Raw genomic sequence first — 17,500 nt, 5'->3', positions numbered from 1 at the left:
ATGGATTGAATGTTACCATAAGACGACCTCAGCAGAGAAAACATTAAATTAAACAAAGTCTGCAGAGAGAACGAGAAAGAGGGAAAGGTATGATTGATAATTTTTTATGCAATCTGATGAACGTTTTGATGTTTTGTCAGTTGAGTGGCTTTCCAGAACACTATGTATGATTATGTATCGTCTCTGGTCACTAATTCCGGACGATTTCTTTAACTTTTAAAACCCAAACTACTATCAAGTGTGACAAAATTTGATTGAAATAAAAGAGATAGGAAGGAATTTGTTCTTGAATAGAGTAGTAGATGAACTGTATCTGTCTCAATTATTATTATTATGTATATATGTATATTCACCATTTCATATATCCATCCCCACATTCGTGTGTTCATATATTCATCCCATGAGTGCCCATGTCCAGTCAGCCTATTCTATTTTAACCTTTCTCTACCTCTCAACGGAATTTCACACCCACTTCCAATCCTTAGGGAAAACACCTGCGTTCATTCTGAGTCTTCTTTCCTGGTCATTGACTAAAGTAACGAGATCTTTTATTGGTCCTTCACCTCATTTCATGGCAACTCATTGGTCATTTCTTCTCACCCAAAACCAAAAGGTGATCCACTTGGCTCAGTTAAATACAATCTGCATGTTAGAGAGCTCTCTCAGTCCCAGTCAGGGCTCTCAGTCTCTCAGTCCTAGTCAGAGCTCTCAGTCTCTCAGTCTCAGTCAGTCAGTCAGCCAGTCACGAGCAGTCAGTCTTGGTCTCTCACTTAGTTCTGCTCAGTCACAGTCAGTCTGGAGAGACGCTGCTCTATTATCATTTCACATCACTTCAGAGAGAGAGAACAATCAATCGTCAAGTTCCGATCTCATCTCGTATCAAGTGTGTACATTCTACCTATTATTAAATGAAGAAGAACTCTCATCATATGTGTCTTTTACTCGCAATCACCAACTATATCAACTTACACCCACGACCTCCAAGCTGCCAGAACTACCGCTTCATTACCGGTCCTCCACGATACCAACATACCGAGCATCATCAACTGGGCAAGTATCATCATCTAAACTCAAAACAGTAAAAAAAAGTAGAGATGCATCAGAACAAGCCATCAAAACAAGTGGGTGTTCAGCGGTAGTCAATCAAACAAGGAAACAAGTGGTGGTCAGGAGCAGATTAGTCAAATCATGAGAAGAGAATGGAAAAGACTCAGATTGTTAGTGTCGAGTCATTAGAGAACTTTAAAAGAGATGGATGTGGATTATAGGTGGAAATAGTAGTAATGCTTTATATGGGGACTGCCACATGTAAGCCAAACTGCTTCTTGTAGCTTCACTAGTTTTCTTATGTTCTTAAGTTTAAATCTTACCAATTTCTTAGTTGTAGGTAATGCAAATTTATAAGAGGAGGAGGAATTCACAACACTAATCTTTTTTCCTTTCCTGTTGACTTTTTACGACAAAAAAAAAAAATAAAATCTGAGAAGTGTTTCAAGACATTCTCCACTTCATGTTTCAGGGATGGATACAAATAATAACAATAGCAATAATAATAATAATAATAATAATAATAATAATAATAATAATATGGGTTCTCCTCTCGGTGTACTCTTGGCAAACTTCTTCATGGGTTGCATCGAGGAGGAAGTTTTCAAGATAGTAAAAAAGCCGGATATATATTGCCGTTATACTGACGACATTTTCATCAAGACAAAGGACGCAGCCGAGGCAGAGCATCTTAGACTTCACCTCCAAGAAACATCTGGGCTAACATTTACTATGGAAAACAGCAAAGACGGAGCCATGCCCTTTCTCGACGTCCTAGTGCAACAAGAAAAAGGAAGATTTACCACCAGCGTCTACACAAAACCAACGAATCCTGGACTCTGCTTGAACGGACGAAGTGAGTGTCCCACGAGGTACAAGGATTCCACTATCTCAGCCTACATCAGAAGAGCGCTTACACACTGCAGCACGTGGAAACAAGTCCACCAAGAAATACAGCGCTCAACTCAAGTCCTCATAAGCAACAATTTCAGTGAAAAGGACATCAACCGCCTAGTAAAGAAAACTGTCGACAGCTGGCATAACAAGAAGCAACAAGAGGATAAGAAAGGGAACATCAACATCTTCTATAAAGCAACTTTCTCTACCGCCTACGAAGAAGATGAGAGGGCCATCACGCAGATTGTGAAGAGGAACATCAAGCCTTCCGCTCCTGACAGACAAGTTAAACTGATAATTTATTACAACACCAAGAAAACCAGCCATCTTCTGAAAAATAACCCCTCAAAAGAGAAAGAGAGCCTTCAGAAGTCACATGTCATATATAGGTTTACGTGTAACCAAGGAAACTGTGAAGTCCTTCCCTCCACCTATGTTGGCATGACGACAACAAGACTCTCCCAACGACTAACTTTCCACCTCGCAACAGGAGCACCCAAGAAACATCTGAAGGAGAAGCATAACATAAACATCACAAGAGGAATGCTAGTAGATAAAACGGAGATCCTAACTACATGCCCAGACACCAGGCGTCTCCCCATCTTAGAAGCACTATATATAAAAGAGACAAACCCTACATTAAATCAACAATCCGAAGACCTACAAGCATTACCAAGCGCGCGAAGACCCAGCTTGGATAGCAGCCCAGCACAGCCCACGACAGCCGTTAGCCAATCAAAGACCAGGACGCACAGCGGGGTGACAAGCCTACCGGTATAAATACACCCCCGCAATCAGCTTGAGCTAACTCTGAGTCAAGGCCAAGGGCAACAAAAATCTAATAAAAAAAATGTCCACTGAAATGCCAGTCCCACAAAAGGGTCAAAGCAGTGGTCAAAAATTGGTGGATAAGTGTCTTGAAACCTCCCTCTTGAAGGAATTCAAGTCGTAGGAAGGTGGAAATACAGAAGCAGGCAGGGAGTTCCAGAGTTTACCAGAGAAAGGGATGAATGATTGAGAATACTGGTTAACTCTTGCGTTAGAGAGGTGGACAGAATAGGGCTGAGAGAAAGAAGAAAGTCTTGTGCAGCGAGGCCGCGGAAGGAGGGGAGGCATGCAGTTAGCAAGATCAGAAGAGCAGTTAGCATGAAAATAGCGGTAGAAGACAGCTAGATATGCAACATTGCGGCGGTGAGAGAAAGGCTGAAGACAGTCAGTTAGAGAAGAGTAGTTGATGAGACGAAAAGCTTTTGATTCCACCCTGTCTAGAAGAGCAGTATGAGTGGAAGCCCCCAGACATGTGAAGCATACTCCATACAAGGACGGATAAGGCCCTTGTACAGAGTTAGCAGCTGGGGGGGTGAGAAAAACTGGCGGAGACGTCTCAGAACACCTAACTTCATAGAAGCTGTTTTAGCTAGAGATGAGATGTGAAGTTTCCAGTTCAGATTATAAGTAAAGGACAGACCGAGGATGTTCAGTGTAGAAGAGGGGGACAGTTGAGTGTCATTGAAGAAGAGGGGATAGTTGTCTGGAAGGTTGTGTCGAGTTGATAGATGGAGGAATTGAGTTTTTGAGGCATTGAACAATACCAAGTTTGCTCTGCCCCAATCAGAAATTTTAGAAAGATCAGAAGTCAGGCGTTCTGTGGCTTCCCTGCGTGATATGTTTACCTCCTGAAGGGCTGGATTTATTTTTGTGTGTGTCTTTGCTCTAAGTCTATTCTTGTGTCGTGTGTTTCATCTGTTTTTATGTAATGTACTTGGGGTTTTAGGATTTGTTTTGGCTTTTGTATGTTTGTTTTTGTTGTACCTTTTGGTTTTGTGTAATTTGTACGTGATTTTTTTTATTTTGCAAGATTGTTTCATATTAATATATATATATATATATATATATATATATATATATATATATATATATATATATATATATATATATATATATATATATATATATATATATATATATATATATATATATATATATATATATATATATATATATATATATATATATATATATATATATATATGTCTTGTAGAATACGTGTACTGCAAGCCATGTTATCTCCATAAACATTTTTTTCGTAATCTGTGGTCCGTATAGGAGTTTAGGCTCATCGGAACTATATGTTCATGAATCTGTATTCTTGACTGATATTGTTTTAAATATAACTGTGAACAATAAAAAATATCAGTCTCTCTCTCTCTCTCTCTCTCTCTCTCTCTCTCTCTCTCTCTCTCTCTCTCTCTCTCTCTCTCTCTCTCTCTCTCTCGTGTAAGCTTGCTGAGTTCTTGTAGCCGCCATCATGCTGAACTATCATCGCAGCAGCTGCGTACGTCCGTCCCACTTCTTTTCTTCCTCCGTCCCCTCCTGTACTCACTTGTCCCTTCGTTACGTAGAAACTGACGGCCGGGTGTCACAAGCTGGCTGCCAGTATATGTTTATTCTTAGCTCTTGAAATATTGGCTGCTGGTTTGTCAGTTGTTAATATTGCTGTATGTAAACTAGTTAGATAAGCAGAACTGTTAGTTTACCTATCATCCTGTCATCATGTGTGTCTAATAAGACTTAAATCTAGGAAGACACACTGTCATTAGCACTAGCAATCTCTTCTATAGGTTCGTATTCTGAAACACTTCTGCGCCACACATCCACTACTTTCAAAAGGCTCTAGTTGAAGTGGTATGGGTGTTAAAATGATTGTAGTAACAGATTAACAAGATTTATATATTATCGACAGGAGAAGTCCGGATAATCATATATGTAGCCTTTGAAAATAGTCGTGATGAGAGCAAATAATTTCTGTATGCGGGGAATGATTCCACTGAAGGGCAAAAGTACCAGTCCTCGTCACAGAGCTCTGTTCGTTGTGTATCTGCTCTAGGCAAGCGACGCCTGTATCACCTTTGTGCCCAGGCCGCCCCAGCATAACCTATGCATCTTATCTCGTGCATGTACAGTCAGCAGCAGTAAAACTTGTGCCACTCATGGTCCATATGTTCATTTGCGACGTGTGTCACCTCCCACCTGATGAAGGCTGTTATATTCTTGTGATTGCCTGGTTAACTCCCCAAACCAAGCTTTATGGCCTCATCCATTTGACCTACCCCATGTGGTCCATACCACCACATAATGCACTTCCACGCAGCGCTCATGTTTTGTATATCTATGGATTTCTTAAATATCTATTGTTAATTTATTTTAAGATGTGAAGAAGACTGATTCCCCCACACGCTGAAAATAATAAGGTATCTTCTTCAGTCTTCCCAGGTAAAAAAAATAAAAAAAAATAAAATAAATAAAATAAAATAAATAAAAATAAATAAAAAATAGGGATTGGAGAAAAAATACAGTCACCCAATAAAATAAGTGTATGTGTTGTTCATCTCCATGTCTTACTTACGAAGAAGAAATAGCCAAGGTGGAATATCTATTACATAAGCAGACAGGTGAGAAGGAGGGGAGGAATGGATGGGGATACGGTAGCCGGGAGGGGGTGAGAGGAGAGGAGGGTAAGGGAGATCAGTGACGTCATCCCCCCTTTCATGATTTGGCTCAGACTGCGTTCACGTGACTTATGAAGGTTACATTCTATTTTCCTGGTCTAAATGAGGCAAACGATTCACTACGATGTCCAGAACACACATACGCACACACACAAATACATTTACGCCTGGCCTGCATTACTCAACCCCAGGTATAGATCAGCTGATTCTTGTCAATATCGTGCGGGAGACAGACAGTCTTGCTCTCCACACTGTCTGGCTCTACTAACTCTGGTGCCGCCTAGCTCAATGCTGGCTGTGGAGCTTAGCGCCAGGCTGTGGGGAGATCCTTATGTGGAACTGTAATTTGTAAGGTGTGAGAGGTTGTCAGTTTCTTGCCTGCCCCGGGTACCGTTAGATAAGAAAGAGGCGGCGTGAGAGGTCCTTATTCTGAAAAAAACTGCCGGATCCCACCTCCACTACGTACTGTACGGCTGTAGTTAAAGTGGCATGGCACGGATTTTTAAGGATGTTTCTATGATTCCAGTGACAAATTAACAGGATTTTTACATTATTAACAGTGGAAACACTCGTGAGAAACCGACTAATAATCTCTGTAGCTTTTGATAAATGGTTGTGGTGGGAGACCAAAGCGGCAGACTCAGTCTTCACCGACGGGCTGTCAGTGTGAGCTTGTGAAGCAAGTGAGTCCGGCGGTGGAAGCAACGCTAGTCACTGTTAGTCGCCTAAGCATGGACAACACCTCACGTAAGTCATTTGTTTAACCCTTGATTGTTGCTTAGTGCCCTGTCCTTCAAGTTCTGCTAGTGGTGAGCTGCGTGAGTGCAGGACGCATGGGGTTTGCCGGGATGCTGTATCCAAAGGCAAGGATGTGTTAACCTTAGGGTCTCAGTAGAACGGTTTGCTAGGGTCAGGTCAGGCACGTGGTGTGCCAAACCGCTTCCATAAACTATTTTAATGGGTATCATCATTTGTATTATGTTATTATACCATTGTCTGTGGAATATGTTAGGATAGAAATATGGCAAGTAAACAAGAGTAATATAACCTCAGAACAGTTTTAATCTTAACATATTCCACAGACAGCATAGCAATAGTATGTTTTCAGTAGAACTCCTTGCCAGTGTTGATAATATGTGAAATCTATGAATATAAAATATGATGGCAAGGCTTTTACACTCACGTGTAATAAGTTTTAGTGCTCAGTTATCACTTTCTAATCTTGTTTACTTGTTCCATTTTCATCCTATATATTTCACAGACATCAGAGTGATACTAACTTATCAATATCACTTCATACAGTAGTTGATAATACATTAAATGTGTAAAATACCTGGAAGATGTTTTGGTACTCTCTTCTCACTAAAGTTCTCATGCTCAGTGGTATCATTCAGGAGCAAATTCGTACAACACTGGCACTGGTTAGCTTGAGAGGACTGGTACTTGGAGGAATATGGAAATAACCTTAGTCTACAGGAGGTTAGGTTAGGAAGTAACTTTGGTTTTTCTTGATAAGAAGTCTGCCCCCCACATTCCCTCCTAACATCCCCTAACTCATCAAACAAGCTTGGGGCCCTATGGGAAATTTGGGGGGGGGATGGAAAATAAGTGAAATAAGGCTGTTCAAAAAATCTAAGGAAATTTACCTCAGTATTTCAAATTTACCTAATCTGTCCTAACCCCTAGACACCCCCCTCCACATTAACCTAACCTTTACCTCAGTATTTCAAATTTACCCAATCTGTCCTAACCCCTAGACACCCCCCTCCACATTAACCTAACCTAGCCAGTGGGGCTGTGCCCTCCCTGCTAGGACATTAACTTAACTTAATCTAACCTAACTTAGCGTAACCTAACCTAATTTAACCTAGCATAACCTAACCTAACCTTTTTTTTTTTTATGTAGGAAGAACACTGGCCAAGGGCAACAAAAATCCAATATAAAAATGCCCACTGAAATGCCAGTCCCACAAAAGGGTCAAAGCAGTGGTCAAAAATTGATGAATAAGTGTCTGAAAACCTCCCTCTTGAAGGAATTCAAGTCATAGGAAGGTGGAAATACAGAAGCAGGCAGGGAGTTCCAGAGTTTACCAGAGAAAGGGATGAATGATTGAGAATACTGGTTAACTCTTGCGTTAGAGAGGTGGACAGAATAGGGGTGAGAGAAAGAAGAAAGTCTTGTGCAGCGAGGCAGTGGGAGGAGGGGAGGCATGCAGTTAGCAAGATCAGAAGAGCAGTTAGCATGAAAATAGCGGGAGAAGACAGGTAGATATGCAACATTGCAGCGGTGAGAGAGAGGCTGAAGACAGTCAGTTAGAGGAGAAGAGTTGATGAGATGAAAAGCTTTTGATTCCACCCTGTCTAGAAGAGCAGTATGAGTGGAACCCCCCCCAGACATGTGAAGCATACTCCATACATGGATGGATAAGGCCCTTGTACAGAGTTAGTAGCTGGGGGAGTGAGAAAAACTGGTGGAGACGTCTCAGAACGCCTAACTTCATAGAAGCTGTTATAGCTAGAGATGAGATGTGAAGTTTCCAGTTCAGATTATAAGTAAAGGACAGACCGAGGATGTTCAGTGTAGAAGAGGGGGACAGTTGAGAGTCATTGAAGAAGAGGGGATAGTTGTCTGGAAGGTTGTGTCGAGTTGATAGATGGAGGAATTGAGTTTTTGAGGCATTGAACAATACCAAGTTTGCTCTGCCCCAATCAGAAATTTTAGAATGATCAGAAGTCAAGCGTTCTGTGGCTTCCCTGCATGATATGTTTACCTCCTGAAGGGTTGGACGTCTATGAAAAGATGTGGAAAAGTGCAGGGTGGTATCATCAGCGTAGGAGTGGATAGGACAAGAAGTTTGGTTTAGAAGATCATTAATGAATAATAAGAAGAGAGTGGGTGACAGGACAGAACCCTGAGGAACACCACTGTTAATAGATTTAGGAGAAGAACAGTGACTGTCTACCACAGCAGCAATAGAACGGTCAGAAAGGAAACTTGAGATGAAGTTACAGAGAGAAGGATAGAAAGCGTAGGAGGGTAGTTTGGAAATCAAAGCTTTGTGCCAGACTCTATCAAAGGCTTTTGATATGTCCAAGGCAACAGCAAAAGTTTTACCAAAATCTCTAAAAGAGGATGACCAAGACTCAGTAAGGAAAGCCAGAAGATCACCAGTGGAGTGGCCTTGACAGAACCCATACTGGCGATCAGATAGAAGGTTGTGAAGCGATAGATGTTTAAGAATCTTCCTGTTGAGGATAGATTCAATAACTCTAGATAGGCAGGAAATTAAAGCAATAGGATGGTAGTTTGAGGGATTAGAACGGTCACCCTTTTTAGGAACAGGTTGAATGTAGGCAAACTTCCAGCAAGAAGGAAAGGTAGATGTTGACAGACAGAGCTGAAAGAGTTTGACTAGGCAAGGTGCAAGCACGGAGGCACAGTTTCGGAGAACAATAGGAGGGACCCCATCAGGTCCATAAGCCTTCCGAGGGATTAGGCCAATGAGGGCATGGAAAACATCATTGTGAAGAATTTTAATACGTGGCATGAAGTAGTCAGAGGGTGGAGGAGAGGGAGGAACAAGCCCAGAATCGTCCAAGGTAGAGTTTTTAGCAAAGGTTTGAGCGAAGAGTTAAGCTTTAGAAATAGATGTGATAGCAGTGGTGCCATCTGGTTGAAATAGAGGAGGGAAAGAAGAAGAAGCAAAGTTATTGGAGATATTTTTGGCTAGATGCCAGAAATCACGAGGGGAGTTAGATCTTGGGACATGGAACCTCTTCTTCACGTCTCCATGCTGCATCTTAAACATAGCTATAGATAGCTAAATAACCCACATAGTGAGTTTTCCTCCTGCCAAACACTGGCATTTTTCTCCACCTCCCTCTGCTAGTGTTCAATTGTGTTTGTACGTGCTGCAGTGTCGGGATCAACGAAGTTGTAGGAGTGATTCACAGTCAGGTGTTTGAACCCTTCACTCTCCAAAAAACTGTATGCTTTCCAGCAGTCACTTATAATAGTTGTTACAGGTAAAATGTGGTCTTTTATTATAGTGAAAAGAGTGTCCCTGTTTATGTTTTCTGTGGGTACCAGAAAACATGAACAAGTGTTCCTGCATATACCACCAAACGCCCACTGTCCTTCTATTACTCTTCCAACATTATACTTTCTTTTCTTAAGTTTAGATTCATCTATTTCCACAATTTCTCCAGCACCAATTTTTTCCTCTTGTCAAATAGACCAGGCAACTAAAACCTCACAATCAAAACTTGCCCAGTCACATATAGTTTTGTCATCCAGTCTGAGTTCATCTTTTGCCACTTTGTAAGAAAAGTAGTCCTGCACAAACAAATTCACAAAGTGCATAATTTGTCTCAAAATCAATATGGCTCTTGTCTAACCATGTGCCTTTATATATTGACTGGAAAAAATTGCACTTTTTCTATCTTTTCTTAGGCAATGTCTTGTCACACCAAAATGCCTTTCTGTGTATGTCTACACGGCACTCTTTCTTGCAGTTTTCACACAGTTTCTTTTCAGGTAATAAGCTATGTTTCATCAAAAGCTTCAGTAAGCCTTCGCAATCCTTGAAGTATGTTCCTACAAAATCTCCATAGGACAAATAACATCCTTCACAACACATTTTTTTTTATTTATGTAGGAAGGACACTGGCAAAGGGCAACAAAAATCCAATAAAAAAAATGCCCACTGAAATGCCAGTCCCATAAAAGGGTAAAAGCAGTAGTCAAAAATTGATGAATAAGTTTCTTGAAACCTCCTTCTTGAAGGAATTCAAGTCATAGGAAGGTGGAAATACAGAAGCAGGCAGGGAGTTCCAGAGTTTACCAGAGAAAGGGATGAATGATTGAGAATATTTGTTAACTCTTGTGTTAGAGAGGTGGACAGAATAGGGGTGAGAGAAAGAAGAAAGTCTTGTGCAGCGAGGCCGTGGGAGGAGGGGGGGCATGCAGTTAGCAAGATCAGAAGAGCAGTCAGCATGAAAATAGCGGTAGAAGACAGCTAGAAATGCAACATGGCGGCGGTGAGAGAGAGGCTGAAGACAGTCAGTTAGAGGAGAGGAGTTGATGAGACGAAAAGCTTTTGATTCCACTCTGTCTAGAAGAGCAGTATGAGTGGAACCCCCCAGACATGTGAAGCATACTCATGGAAAGATGTTCATCGTGTCCTACTTCATTGGTAGCCATATTAACGAATGACAGTGGGCTTCTATCAGAATGCCTGACATGTCCCTAAAACAAATGAAAAGTGTAACTGAACCTACCATGGAAGGTTGTAATTGGTGGCCTCATGAATGGCCTCATGAGTGGCAGCACATGATTGGAGGGATCAGGTGTACAGATACCATGAAATCCTAATATAAGGCTACCCACAAATCCCAGTTATAAACAATAGAAAGTCATTTCAGTGTTTACTCTTGACTGGTGCAGAGCTCACTGGACATAGAAAATGTCAAATTTCTCCACACTCTCAAGTGCTATTACACCCATATCAGACACGTGCCCTTCAGTTTTTTTACGTTTATGGCAAGGTCACTGACCCTTCTACATGACATGTGAGTTTTGTGCTTGTACGTAACATGGATGTGATATCCAGATCAACCATAACTTTATCCTGCTAATCTAGACCTAACCTAATACTATTTCAGTATTATCTGGCACTTGTTATGGGGAGAAGGGGATGAAGTAACTGTACATCTTGAAACAAAACAGTATCTACCTGATTTCAAGACAAAACTGTTTTAACCTGAAATATGTTGGTGTATTTTGAATGAATATGATGGTACTTCCTTGGCAAAATCACTTTTATTTTTACCACATTAATAGGCTTGGCATTGACCATAACCATGAAATACATGTAGATAAGGATTTAGTGTATGGAAGATGCTGCTTACCAGACATGCTGGAGATAGTAGTAGTGAGTGACATCAGCACATTGAGTTCAGGAGAGAGGTGGAGAATGGTGAGGTCTTTAGAACAAGGCAAGGAGTTTAAAAATATCCCTGGGAGCAAATATTCGGCTTGCCACTTACCATGTTTTGCAAGTGAAGTTGTTTTTATTGTTGATGCATTTTGTTGTGTTTGAAGTAACCAACTAATTCTTTGTTAATAAATGGCATGTTTTATATATTCTTTATTTTGAGAATAAGAGGTCCTTCCATGAAAGTATTTACCTTAGGGAAAAAACTGTCCGGTTTATTCAGTTCTTATCAGAACCTCCCAGAGAAATACTGTCATGCCCTAATAAGTGAGGAAAGCAATGCTTGTTGGCACTTGATGGCTGACTCCATGACACAGTGCTGCTGGTTCATTTTGTGCATCCCTTGCTTCATCTCCATGTTATCATAGTGTCACACCTCTTAAGTGACACATAGGTAGGAACAGTTTCCTAATTGTTATTCACACTCCAAACTGCTACATACAATTATGTACCTCTTTTTGTATTACGGATGTATGGTGCTTTGTCTGGGCCACCCTGTGTAGAATTGCTGGCCTGGTATACAGATAGATTTTACTTCTTTATTACAATGCTGCAGAGAAATCAGTGCTATCTCTTTCCATTACCTGATAGATTACAAGGTGATTTTGCTCAATAAATTTTTGTTACGTATTCCTTATTGACAAGTTATTAAATGAAATATTTCCCATGATTGCAAATCAGAAGTTGACTTGGTATTCATGCTCTTTTTTCTTTCTTAGCTGAACATAATCTAATCTTACAATAAATGTATTAGTTGATGTGTTTGTTACTGTCAGTCCATTACATATGTGTGAATAGAGCATTGAAGGGATTTGGGAGTATTATACTCATTGGAAGAAGGAAATTTTCAGTGGCTTCTTTTTCTACCTTTTATTTTATTTTCTTTTATTTATTTATTTTTTTTTCTTTTTAGCTCATGGCCAGTGTGCCCTCTTACATGGGCACACACACACACACACACACACACACACACACACACACACACACACACACACACACACACACACACACACACACAAAGGTAAATAAATGAAAAAATAAATAAAGATTAAAAAGAGACAAAATATCATCATAATTCATTACAAAATTGTGACTTTTCTTTCTTTTTTTTTTTTTTTTTTTTGCATACTTTACTGGATTCCAAAATGCTGCCACAGTCATTTCAAAGATATTTACTTGTTTAACATGACTCATATCTCTAATGTCTGGCTACTGTTGTGTTTCCAAGTCATACTTCAGTCTGTGGTGTCCGAGGAACAGTTTATTTGAGCAAGAGTTTAGAATGATAATAATTATACAGTCAATCCTCATTAACCATGGCTTCACTTTCTATAGTTTCACTTTTATACAGATTGTTGCCAACCACAAATTCAAATAAAAGAGGAGGCGATGAGAGGCAACTTACCAGTGTTGATCACTTTTTTTGTTTATTTTTATCTAGTTAATTGATAAATAAAATATTTGTAACCTTGTACATGTTTTTTTGTTTACTTAAACAAGATTTTGGTGGCTCATAGGTGTTCCTAATGTGCGACATTAATTCTCAGAACATCTTCCTTATCCACGGGCGTGTCTGTTGCTTAACCAACAGTAGATAACAAGGGATGACTGTAATAATAGTAAATATGTTATTGTTACATAACAATATACTTGCATGAAATTTTCTTTGTAAGCTCAAGACAATAGCAATATATGTACATAAATATCTCATAGAATTAATCCATAAAAAAAATAAATAAATAAAAAAAAGGCATCAAAAACTAATATTGAAAGTTAGAATTTTGAGTTAAAGAATCAATATGAAGTGCACTCGCATAGTAAGAGGCTGACAACTAGAGAAAAAAATGTTTTAAAATAATCCAATGAACATGATACTTTCAATGGGGCTTGGAAGCATCACTGTATGGCTTGAAATCACTCTGTGGCATTGTCTGCATGTGATCATTGTTACTACTCTACTTGTATAGAGTTAATCTTTCTACTTTGGTATTATTAGCAAATTTATTGATGTGGCTAATCTTGGAATCTATATAATTAATGTAGAGTATGGAAAGTAATGAGCCTAAAACAGACATCTAGAGAATCCTACCAATAATATTACCTTATTTTTATTTACTTCTGTGTACTCTTTGCTTCCTATAGTTTGATCATCCTTTAATCCTGTGAAAAAAAAAAAAAAAAAAAAAAAAAAAAATATATATATATATATATATATATATATATATATATATATATATATATATATATATATATATATATATATATATATATATATATATATATATATATATATATATATGTGGTGAATTCCATAGCTTTAGTTTTGCCTCATATTCTTTGATGGGCAGTTTTATCTAAACCCATGGTGAAGTGAAGATGTATTTCATCATACTTATCATTATCCACTGACTCCAGTACCTTTTTGTAGAAAAAAATAGAAGATTTGTTAGAACACAAAGACATGAAAATAAGAGAAGCTGCAGGATGCCATCAGACCAACACATGGCAGTCCCTGTGTCATTAGACTCAGTTTCCTCTTTGTGACACTAGGTTGGAAGTTAATCTTTAATTTATGCCTAAATGTTCTCTTACTTTTTAGCTACAATAGACTTCATAATCTTGTAAGTTTGCAATTTATATTTGAGTAATTGGCCAGTAATATAACATTTCACTTTTGCCTGCTTTATTTAATATTGGAGCTACCGTGGCCTGTCTCCACAAGTCTTTCCTGTCTTTGTGACACAAAATAAAACTGCCAGTTTTAACTTCTGTGGCAAAATATTTGTTTGTTGTATGAAACCAGGTCTTTGTAATGTTATTTTTGTTTATGCTAATAAATTCAGGTGCATATATGTGGTCAGTTGTGCTATGCCTAAGCTCCTGGGGTGTAGAACGGTGGTTCATAAGACTGTTCTTTTCCACCAGTGTGAATAATGTGTGCAAATGTGTGATGCCTTGTCTTGGCCACCTTGTGTGGCTTTGTCAGTCTGGTATATACAGTAGATAGATAGATAGATAGATAGATAGAAATCACTATTGGCTTTTCTGCTCATGCTGTTGAACTCTGAGAGTCAATCTTTTTTTCTTATAGGGCGGCTGTTTGTGTAATGAATAGGAAATCTTTTGTTTACTAATGCCTAGTTTGCTTCCTAACTTATGGCTTGATCTCCTCTCTATTTCTGTAGAGTGTGGTTGAGTCTGTACCCTCCTTTTTGCTTTCTAACCAATGACTTTATCCCCCCCCCTCTGTGTCCTTAACATATGGTGGAGTTCTTATCTGTCTCTTTGCTTCCTAACTTGTGACTTGGCCTGCTTTCTATTTCCTCAACCTTCTGATGGACTCCTTACTTGTCTGTTTGCTACCTAGCTTGTGATCCTGTTCTTTCTGTCTCTTGTGCTGAAAGCTCTCTTAAAGATTTCCCCTGGTTATCTGGATGTAATCATCCATCTGTTCTTTCACACTCATTCCCAGGCATGAAACATTTTGCATGGCAAGGGTGTATGTGTCTCTTCCTCTTTTGAGTGAAATGCATTATAGAAGTGATAAAAGAATAAAAAAAAAATTAGATGGTGTTGGTCACATACTGAGAAGAGAAGACCAGGAACTGATTAAAGGAGCCTGAAGAAAACCAGTTGAGGGAAGAAGATTGAGAGAAAGACAGAGTGTGAGATGGAGGGGTGGAATTATGGTAGAACTGGAAAGGACAGAAATCACAGAGGAAGATGAACAGAAACAACTAGAAAAGATTCATACATGATACCAACCCCATGTTACAGTATTAAGATTAAGTCAATTTAGAGCTTCACATTCTGTATGGCCATTCTGAATTTCTGTTATGCATAGCTAAGAATTAGTGGCAAAAGCTAAGAACTTGCCAGGACATAACTTACAGAGACAAGAAGTATAAGGGCAGTAGTATACAAATAGTTATTCCTGCAGTAGACTTGTGGAGTGACTGCAAGTTTATCACATTACTAACCTAATCTAATCTGTATGTTGCTTATCTTACTTACCTGGTCAGGAGAAAGCATATAGATATTGTATTATCTATGCTATTTATTCTTCAAGAGCAATGCATGAGTGGCACAGATAATTAAATACTAACAGCCTGTATTCAGCAGTGATACATGAAGTACTTATAGATATATACTAGCAACCTGCATTCAACAGTAGTACATAAGTCTGTTTGCAAAAAACAGTAACAGAGGTTGTACTGCTGAGATAAAACATATATATCCTAAGTAAAGTAAACATTACCTTAGAACATACTGCACAGTGCTTAAAACATAAAAACATGAAAATAAGAGAAGTTGCAGGAAGCCATCATGTGGCAGTCCTGTACAAAACATACCTACATGTATTTGTCTATCATCCTCATTCACATATTTGTCTGATCTTTTAAAGCTCTCTAATGACTCAGCACTAACAACCTGATTATTGAGTCTGTTCCATTAATCTACCACTATATTTGACTCTTTAGATGTAGTTTTTTACTTTTAATTTTTTAGAAATTATATATATATATATATATATATATATATATATATATATATATATATATATATATATATATATATATATATATATATATATATATATATATATATATACACATACTCGTACATACATACATACATACATACATACAGCGGTACCTTGGGTTATGTCCTTAATCCATTCCATTACCTAGGGCGCAACCTGATTTGGGTGCAAGTCGGATCTTCATATTCCATCGAAATCAATAGAAAATTAATTAATCCATTCCAGGGTAAAAAAAAAAAAAAGAAATCCTTTAATATCACTTACACTGCAACCAAATGGATATAGAATGGTAGTAATATGTATTCATTCAGATTATCTGAAACATAAAGATTATAAAATAATGTCAACCTTATGATACATTCTCTCTCTCTCTCTCTCTCTCTCTCTCTCTCTCTCTCTCTCTCTCTCTCTCTCTCTCTCTCTCTCTCTCTCTCTCTCTCTGACTATGACTGACGACTCCTGGCTCAGAAGTAATACCAAGCCACTTGTAGCATTAAGATCGAGATCAAGACCACTTATATTTTTCCTTTTTTTCTTCTTTCTAACATCAGCGCTAGCATTTTCACTTGCTTAGGAAGTATCTTCAGGGTAGAATGATCACAAAATAAGGCAGTAAGGGTGAAATAAGTAAAGCACAACACTAGATACATCCAGCTGTGGTGCCACTGGTAGTGTGGACACAAGTTGGATTCATGGGTGCATGTCGATGCAAAATCTGGGCATCAGGATAGGGTAGGTTGAGCATATACCAGGGTGGGCGTAACCCAAGGTGTCTCTGTATATATATATATATATATATATATATATATATATATATATATATATATATATATATATATATATATATATATATATATATATATATATATATATATATATATGTGTGTGTGTGTGTGTGTGTGTGTGTGTGTGTGTGTGTGTGTGTATTGTTATGAGTGGTGCTGTAGAGAGAATAAGAAGAAATAAAAAAGTAGAGAAGTTAGAAGCAGCAAAGAGGATTTGAGAGAAAGACCAAAGATGCCTGAGGCGCATTAAGTGCCTACTTGCGCTCTCCCATATAGTCTTCTTTTCATCTTAATTTTGCTCATTTCCTTTTGTCCTCTAGATTTGTGATTGATATATAATTTAATAGAAAACTTGTCCCTCCCCATAGACTCATTAAATTTCACTCAGCCCCTCCATATAAGTGAGCAGTGATTTTTGCAGTAGACTTGTGGAGTGACTGCAAGTTTATCACATTACTAACCTAATCTAATCTGTATGTTGCTTATCTTACTTGCCCGGTCAGGAGAAAGCATATAGATATTGTATTATCTATGCTATTTATTCTTCAAGAGCAATGCATGAGTGACACAGATAGATAAATACTAACAGCCTGTATTCGGCAGTTTCCTTAGAGTGAACTTGTATGCTGGGTAGAGAGTGGTAGGTGGTCTGGCTGGCTGCTTCCTAACCCCCTTCCTTTCCCTGTCCTTCCCCCTCCATCCCTCATCACATGATTCATTGGC

The 17,500-nt window shown here is 38.6% G+C and overlaps 1 protein-coding gene across 2 annotated transcripts in view; it reads left to right on the top strand.

The window, feature by feature from the left end:
- The first annotated feature begins 5,650 nt into the window (after window positions 1-5,650).
- LOC135110184 (3-hydroxy-3-methylglutaryl-coenzyme A reductase-like) overlaps window positions 5,651-17,500 on the top strand; it is a 154,675-nt gene continuing 142,825 nt past the window's right edge. Inside the window, exons 1-2 of one of the 2 annotated variants that reach the window (XM_064022209.1) lie at window positions 5,663-5,806; window positions 5,980-6,200. In XM_064022209.1, coding sequence (XP_063878279.1) covers window positions 6,185-6,200 — 16 coding nt within the window. In that variant the 5' untranslated portion in view covers window positions 5,663-5,806; window positions 5,980-6,184. Of the gene's footprint in view, window positions 6,201-17,500 lie in introns of both variants that reach the window. The other variant, XM_064022210.1, reaches the window with a different exon arrangement.

The sequence above is a fragment of the Scylla paramamosain genome, chromosome 20 (genome assembly GCF_035594125.1).
Source record: "Scylla paramamosain isolate STU-SP2022 chromosome 20, ASM3559412v1, whole genome shotgun sequence".
Classification (NCBI taxonomy): domain Eukaryota; kingdom Metazoa; phylum Arthropoda; class Malacostraca; order Decapoda; family Portunidae; genus Scylla; species Scylla paramamosain.
The sequence above is the reverse complement of the archived record's forward strand: the minus strand, read 5'-3'. Positions and strand labels throughout refer to the sequence as shown.